Source organism: Acanthaster planci, linkage group LG09, assembly GCF_054643075.1.
Source record: "Acanthaster planci isolate LZ-2023a linkage group LG09, COTS_SCS, whole genome shotgun sequence".
In the NCBI taxonomy this organism is placed as follows: domain Eukaryota; kingdom Metazoa; phylum Echinodermata; class Asteroidea; order Valvatida; family Acanthasteridae; genus Acanthaster; species Acanthaster planci.
The window spans coordinates 15,382,162-15,390,814 of NC_141785.1; the positions used below are offsets into that span (position 1 = coordinate 15,382,162).

At 42.4% G+C, this 8,653-nt stretch overlaps 1 protein-coding gene across 1 annotated transcript; it reads left to right on the forward strand.

The window, feature by feature from the left end:
* The first annotated feature begins 2,444 nt into the window (after positions 1–2,444).
* On the forward strand, positions 2,445–7,834 carry LOC147798203 (uncharacterized). Its single transcript, XM_087141018.1, has 8 exons — positions 2,445–2,484; positions 3,180–3,258; positions 3,811–3,901; positions 4,196–4,251; positions 4,386–4,447; positions 4,601–4,652; positions 5,440–5,524; positions 5,631–7,834. The coding sequence occupies exons 3-8, from the start codon at positions 3,829–3,831 to the stop codon at positions 5,879–5,881; spliced, it is 579 nt and encodes a 192-aa protein (XP_086997144.1). The 5' UTR covers positions 2,445–2,484; positions 3,180–3,258; positions 3,811–3,828; the 3' UTR covers positions 5,882–7,834.
* The last annotated feature ends 819 nt before the right edge of the window (positions 7,835–8,653 follow it).

Below are 8,653 nucleotides of genomic sequence, written 5' to 3' on the forward strand. Positions count from 1 at the left end.
CATTTTGAATATGACGCGCGGATGCGCGGGTAAAGCTTGCGCATGCGTTCATGCACTTTAACACGCGCCTCAATAATACCTCATGAAATTTTTGCTACTCAAACATTCATTATTTATATAATGGGAGACTTTGAGACGCTTTAGACTTTGAGACGCGTGTTAAACACATACGCAAGCTTTACCCGCGCATCTGCGCGTCATATTCAAAATGTGCGTATCACATTTGCACGCACGTACATCTGTTTAAAAACTTCTTTCACACGTCGAGTCTATTAAATCCGTCTTTTTCGGTAAGTGAAATTCGAAGCATAGTTGGTTTGCAAAAAGTGTGAAGTTTTCAACACACAAACTGAGCGTGTACTAATATCTGCGACTGATCTCGTGAGTTAATTCACTGACCATGGCCTCGGTCAAACTGTTCCACGTTGACCATGCACTGTTGCTGAAAAGGTTCAACAACGATTTCAAACAAAAATACGCAGCCAATCTGTATTGCTACAAATACAGACTCCTTGAAATGAGTGTGGAGATCTTGAGCGATTGGGGCCCATGTCTGTGTAATTCAAGACAAGTTAGGTATTGTGTCAATTAGCTTTTTTTTTCTACACAGATTATTAGTTCAGTCGAATCCATTTTTTAAGAAGCTGCAGAACGCATGCGCTCGTGTACCTTTGTGACGTAACTATCATAAAGCCATATCCAAGTTACTCGATGCATTGTGGTTTTGTGTTGTTATCAACAGTGGCTCAGAACAAAATTTGCCTCTCTTGATGACAGTTTGTCTGAGTTCCTCGGACTGCGATTTACCTGAGTTTCATAGTGAGTACATACTTTATTTGACATGTTTGACCAACCACAGAAGTGGCTTTTGCTTTTGACTTTCAGCATGTTGACAGGGCCTCTCTTTGAGCCCGAAACGGTGCCCCAAACAATGGCACCTAATCTATGGAGGCCAACGTATGGATCCTACTTTACCTACGATGTGCCACCGTCTGAATCCAACAAGACCCACAGCTGTCCAGCAAAGCTGGTGGGTCCAATGTATGGCCGCTACGCCTCGCGGCCACCCCTCTTCGAACTCGACAGAACGTCCAGACCAGCGGTACCAAATCAATGGATGCCAACTTGTGGAGTTCACTCTCTCTACGATGTACCACTGGTCGAATCTAATAAGACCAGTTGTCCAGCAGTGCTGACGGGTCCACTCTACGGCCAACATGACAGCCTGCGGCCACACCTTTTTAGGCCTATTACGATGCCCACACCAACGGCAGCGAATCCTATGCAATTCAACTCGGTCTGCAGCGTGCCACCGACTCAATTCAACGACACCCCTGGCTGTCTGGTGGAGCAGATGGGGCCACCACACGGCCCTAGTGGCACCGTCGTGCCAACAATCGGCCTGCTGACGGTTATACCAGCCCACCAGGAGGCTGTCGACCTGGTCTCACTACGCCCACCAAACACAGCTCCACCCTCGACATCAGACCGACCACCTATCCGTGTAATGCTGCCGAGCCGGCCGTCATTGATCATCCAAGTGCTCTGCGCCGGCGTCGGTTTCTGCTGCACCAGAGATGTTATAGCCGTACTCTCTGCAGTCATCTCCGCGTGGGGCGGCATGACGCGGAAGATCAAGGCAGCTTTTTCCCGCCTGAAAAACTGGATTGTCGCTGGGACGAAGATGATCCACTGGCCACAACAAAGCCACCAGCAGTCCAACCTGGAGGTTGAGCTGGTTGAGCTGTCCCAGCTCCCAGCAAATCAACAAGAACCAGATGACAGTGAGAAAGACTCAACAGGTGAGTTGTTTTGGTTACTGCGTTAGACTGACTTAGGGCCTACAGCATTTTCGTAGTTCTGAGTTTTCCCCCAAGCAGTAGTAGGTCAGCACAAAACAAAGTATATTTTTTTCGTTGAAACATGGAAGGGCTGCGTAGCACCGTGATCAGAATATTAACACGTAGCACCGTGATCAGAATATTAACAAGAATATAATATAAAATCAGTGCTCTGGAATATGTGATTGCTGAGCTTTCGGTAACTGAGTACCTTCTTCAGGGCAAGCAGATTCAGTTCTCACTGAATCTGCTTCACTGAACGTTCTCACTGAATCTGCTTGCCCTGAATAAGGTTTTCAGTTACCGAAAGCTCGGCAATCACATATTCCAGAGCACTGATTTGATATTATATTATATTACAATTTTTTCGTTGTCGGTTTAGCAAAGTCTAAAGGGGCTATTACTTGAGTGACCCATAAGAAGCAGCCCTGTTTCCTCAATCCAAATCGTCGAGAGTTACTTCGAATCATTCTCCCCCTGGGTGATTTCCACAGTGACCAAGGTAGTTCGTTCAAGCCCAGTAGAGGCGCCGGTGACAGTGATTTTCCCCACCTCCGCGGTGGTGCCTCGCCAAGAACAAACCCAAACAGGAAGACGAACATGACGAAACTAACTCACCTGAAGATATTTCAGAAAATGACATGTGAGTGCAATACCTGCATTATTCCCCACATTTTGAGGAAGCCACACTGCGAAGCAAGATTGACTCGACTGTACATTAGAACTTAAAACACTTTCATCAGCGTCGTTTTCTCATGCACTTTGTGCGCTATCTCTCGTTGGCTTTGCTATCGGTCGATCTTGCTGCACGACCATTTTTTTTCACCACCAGCCGATGGCCTTTTCTTTCTTATTCGCAGTTGTGGAAGACTATTTTAAACTCGGGAAACAGAGTCCGAGATTTCCCAAGGAACAAGAGACCAAGTTATGCGAGTCAAGCGTGTTACAGGCCATTAATACAAACACAAGCTCTGTTAAAAACGTCCTCTTTCAACCTTTGCAGTTTATGGCCAATATGAAATGTCTGAGGGAGCAGGAAATTCAGTGTCTGCTTTTCATTGGCATTTTTCAATGTCACTTATGGAATTATTTCGTTCGCACAGTTGGGTAACACCTTTCTGAACAGAGATTTGCAGGTGAAAACCTTAGCTTGCCTACCGCCCGTACTTTGTAGTACTTCATTAATTAATTTTGGGCAAAGCCGTTAAAATCAGTGTGTTTCAACAACTGTTGAAGCTTGTAGTAAACATTTCCAATCAGGTACTAACCAAAACAAACACTATAGGCGAGAACAACCTTTTCATTTTCAAAGTGTTAACTTGACGTGTCTTACTTCAGATCTGATGTAGGCGAAACGAAAGAAGTTCTGATTTTCAAGGTGAAAAACGGGTCATTTGGCAGAATTATTGGCAAAAAGGTAAGAATTTCAAAGTCAAACTGTGTTGAACTTGAGAAAATGAAACAACTCAGCCATCGATTCAATTACACGTGACACACACCTTAAACCGACATATTTCTGATGTTACCAACTTAAGTACAAGCTGTTATATAAAAGCATACCGCCCTCCTCTCCAGTGATGTACTGTTCTGTTTTTGAAGTTAATATTTGAAAAAATTAAAAGTTACCGAATTTTTCCAATGACACGGATAAGAGTCACATGTATTGTTAAGAGGTGGGTACTCGTTTTCTGTAGGCCAGATATTTGGGGGAAAATGGACTGAATATGACAGATTTTGCAGAATTCTGCGGAGGTTTCTTCCAATATGGATTCTAAAGACTAATTGCGTGAAATTTTGGGGGATCTTCCCGCCCAAGTGCTCTCCCTGGTGAGAAAATAAAGGCGTATGACATAAACAGACCTTCCCAGAATTAGCTTTTGTGTGTTGAATCGTCAGTGTCTTTTCTTAATTCTAGAGCCAGTCGAAGTTATTTTGTGTTCTGTTTGGCTCTGGATTTGTCCTACTTTAGGGCTCCATTGTAAAGGCGATGAGGAATGACTTCAACCTTGTCATTATGTACGGGAGATTGGATGAGCGACATTACTTCTTCAAACTGGAAGGTAAAACACCTAAACAAAGTGAAGAACAACTGATTTTTTTTGAGGGATTAATGACGGATCAGTGTGTCCAAATTTCCCGCTTAGACTCTTCAAATCATTTTAATAAGATTCTTTCACATTTAATTATCTGGGGAGAAGGTTACACGTGTATGATTTCAACACTTTTTTAAGTTCAAGACTGCAGAGTGGTATAGTTTACACTTTTGTTTAATTGTCAATTTAATCCTGCCCTGGTTTGATCTGAGGAGATTTCCAAAAAGCAATTTTCTTCAATTTTCTCCTTCCATTTAATAGGAAAATCTTCTGGTGTTAAGTCAGCCAGAGCTCTGTGCTATCAGCGGGTACAATCGGTGAGAATACACGACTCTGTCAGTTATATTTCGTATACCATCTTAATCATTTTCCTTTTGTTTCATTTCCTAATAATTAGCGAATAGTTTCTTGAAAAAATCAATTCTTCAGTTCCTCTGTTCACACATAACAGGGTTTGGAAGAAATTCAACCCATGGACATAGCACACCGCGTATCGCCAGAGAACATTATCAGGTATGTATGTCACTTGTTTAGATTCAAACCAAATCTGAAACAGCGATATCAAGTCGAGTTTTTAGTTTTTCCGTGGTGAAAAAATACACGAGTAATAAAAGTATAGAATCTTGAATTAATAAGACATCTTTTCTCCGATTTCCCCTTCTTCAGTGTTAAATACTCGTACTTTCCATGGCATCACGGACGCATCGTGGGAAAACAGGTATGCTTTTGGATTTCGAACATGAAACTCATGTTGACCAGATCATATTTATCCAAAGGCAAAATGGTTTCTGTTGAAAGGACAAACTGTACAACGATGAAGCTTTTTCGGAAGGTCCAAACTCGAAAATGTTTGCAGAACGATGGAAAGCACAGTAAGGTATAGCCCCACTGATAGGAATCAGTGGCGTAAATTTGTACCAGAAATGGGGGGAAGGGGGAATGGGGAAGGGGGGAGGGGGGGGCTGACCACCCAGCCATGGAAATTTGAAAAGCAGGGGGGGGTTGACACCAAATACACTATATAAGGGGTGATGTTAATGAATAGATGTACATCTATTCATTAAGGATACCATACTATCTATAAGTATGCAAAGGATACTTATGGCTTTTTAAAATTTTTCTTCTTGTTTCAGTAATATTGAAAACATTTAAGCTGTTGGGAAGTGCGAAAAATTCTTCACAATCCGCTTTAAATTTTTTGCTTCTCACAAAAAGGTGTGTGTGTGTGGGGGATTCAGTAGCCAATCCTCCCGTCAAAAAGTGGGGTGGGGGGAAATATATCCCCCTCCCCCGGGTTTACGGCCATGATTGGAATTGAGTCTTAGTATGGTCCTAGACAATCAACAGACGCTAAGGTGGAGCGCGGTTCATGTGCTCAAGTCCGTAGACTCATGCATGTTAGAGTTCGAGTCTGCTTTTCCACTATTGTCTGGGTCTGAGCTGCCACATTATTTTGTAAAAGGACGATGTTGCCTGATTCCAATGTCTGCTGTTCTCACTTGCAGGCACGATGTCTCAAGGAAATACGAGCCAGTAACGTGGCAGTATGGGTCAACTTTGGCGAGGAGTTTCATCACATGGAACTGACAGGTATTTGAAGCTGCAACATTCTCATTTCAGCCCAACAAGAAAACCTAGTGCCACCGTGGAGATAGAGAAGTTGATCTCTACGTCCTATCTGGTGTACTGTTTGCAGGGACCCCTTCCAACGTGAGAAAGGCCCAGCTCTGGATCATGGAGAATCTGAATGCGGACGCTGTTCGCGAACATGCCCGACCTGGTGGAAGCCCCGGATGTTCAGTTGCCGTCCCAGGCCGGGGAGGACCAGGGCGCAACGGCCGAAGCCGCAGGACCCGAGCCAGAGGCGGTGTGCGGGATGTGCAGTTGGAATTGGGCCCAGGCATCCAGCCAGCACTGATGAGATTATGGATCCCAGACCTCCACTGATCGGGTTCCTTCCCCATCTAACCTGGCCTTCCTGAGGCGCGACCAATGACGACGTGATGGCCAACAGACTCGGCGGAAACCCGGTCCTTATAGACTCTCTGTGAGCCATAGACTCAATCTGACCCTTAGATGCTGAGGCTTACCCCGTCACCAGACTGCACATCTGTGCGTGCTGTTTTCATTAAGCATGCAGTCTGGTTCCCTTATCATCGAGCTAGCGGTGAAACCCTGGGGTTAAGGACAATTGTAAAAAAATTGTATATATTGTAGATATCATTGTAAATAGTGTAAATATTGTACAGTCAAAAAAAGAACACACACACAAAAAAAAATAATAATAAAAACCATAAGGGGAAGGGGCTGACTTTTGTACAGTGTTGCTTTGGCAGTGAAGCAACATTGCAAATCAGGGCAAAACTAACTATTATGTTATTCAAAATGCTGTCCATTTGAGGGGAGGTAACTTGCCAAGGCTGTCAGTATGGGATTTGGACCTACATTCATGGCTAATACGCCCAAGTGTCTGCATGATGGTATTTTAACCAAGCTGGATAAAAGTTTGAAGTCCCATTTCTGTATGACTACATTTTGCACATTTCTATAAGGAAGAGTTTCACAGGTCTTCTGTGTATTGTGAATTAATAATTTGAAATTAAGCGAACAGAATGTAACACAACCAAATCTATGTGCGGAAGATAAGTCTGATACAGTGCATATCATGTTGATGTAGGTGTGACAAGTTCCTATGATTATTTCATGTTTCGTAACAAGGTTCCTTGATCAAACTCGTTGTGGAACTCGCAATTAAAGTGCACCTCTAACGAAAACACGTTTGCTCTGATTTTATCTATTCAAATAAATATGGACGCATCCAAATCGAAGGCAGTGTCATTTGTCTTCAGAGCTCAACTATAACAAGCTTAAAAGGGCTTTTTTTCTGTTCATGCCAAGATGTAGATTGCGTCATTCTGAGAAATCAGGTCGCAGTGGATAAACCCTTGTGCATGCCAAACAATGTCAACATGCATCATTTGGCATGCGTAGGGTTTGTCTACTACGAACATAGGGCGAGGGTTCCCCTCATTTTCTTAGAATGACGCAATCTACATTCAGAATTCGCATCTTGGCATGAACCGAAAAAAACCGTTAAGCTTGTTATAGTTGAGCTTGGAGACAAATGACACTGCATTCGATTTGGATGCTTCCATATTTATTTGAACAGATAAAATCAGAGAAAACGTGTTCTCCTTTGAGGTGCTCTTTAAGTGAAACCTACATGGTAATAGATAATTACATGAACTTGAAATGCTTCAAACATTGTGATTAGTTTGTTTTTCTAAAGGAAAACTATAAGAACGTGGGCACTTTATTTACTTTAAACACACAAAAAAGCTAGACCACAACAAAATTTCGAGTCATCGCACTATGTATGTTTACTGGGCCAAAGCCGAACCCAAAAATACCTAATTCATCGACAAACTAAACTCCTTTCCTTCCACATAAACTAGACAATCTGTAAGTTTACAGTCGGTTAAGTCTACTTTATTAGTCGTGTGAATTAAGTCCATCAGTTATTCACATAATGCATCGCAGATTGTCTGACCGTTTCTGGAGCTTTGAATTTAAGTGGTTTGTTTGGTGGAACATTAAGCCGACATACATATCATATACACCCTTTCCATACAAATCAGCTCTGTAGAATAGCACAAAATCGAATGCGCAGCATTCAGTCGCTCTGGTTTACGTTGTTTCTTGTTTCACCAATAGTTCCATGGTTTCACCAGATCAGACATTTCCGCTTTCTCTTATCTTCTGTACGTATCTGGCCTATTGTCAATGTTGTTTGTAAAAACTTTGCCAAGCTCTGCACATACTTGAAATAAAAGTTTTGTAGCTTTGCTCTACTCTGTAACACAGGAAATAAAACCAGATTACTTTTTGGTAAAACAATAAGGGATGTCTTTGCTGTTTTATTATTTTCAACACGACACTCATCGTGGTTTTAACTTTTATCGGAAACTGCCATTCAGATCATAAACGAAAAGCTGTCGAATTGGGCCATCTTCTTTAACCTACCACTCGAAATATGCGACTGTACATTACGGAAGTGTACAAGGTCCACTTACAAAAAAAAAAAAAACGATCTCGCCGCGGAGAAAATTTTGTTTTGCAAGTGGACCTTATACGCCTCCGTGGTACATAATGTACAAGGTCGTAAATAAATTTAGAACCGTTTGAAACTGAAGTGTAAGTGGTGGCGCGAATCTGTGCTGGAAATTGGGGGATGGAAGTTGGTGGGGAAATGACATGAAAGTTTGAAAAGCTGGGGGAGGCTGACTTAATATGACTCTAATAAAGTTCGATGTTCATGATATTAATGTACATCTGTAGTTATGTAGTCAGAGTGACATATTTATGCCTTTTTAATATCCTTTTTTGAGTGAAACTGAATGCATTTTAGTCAGTGGAAGTCTGAAAAATTCTTCACCATCCACTCTAATTGGCTCACCACAAGGGGCGGTTGATTCAATATCTCTTCCCCCACCTCAAAAAGTGGGGGATATATACCCCCACCCCCAGGATTTACAACCATGAGTATAAGCTAGTAATTGGTCAATTAAGAAAAGTATAGAGGGATCCCAATACGACGCTTTTAGCGTCGATCTGCGCACTTCCGCGTTTGAAAACGAGGCTGTACGTGTCAGCTTCAATTCTGAATACGATCAGACGATTGAAAGTAAGGAGTTAAGACACAAAATACATAAAGGTATG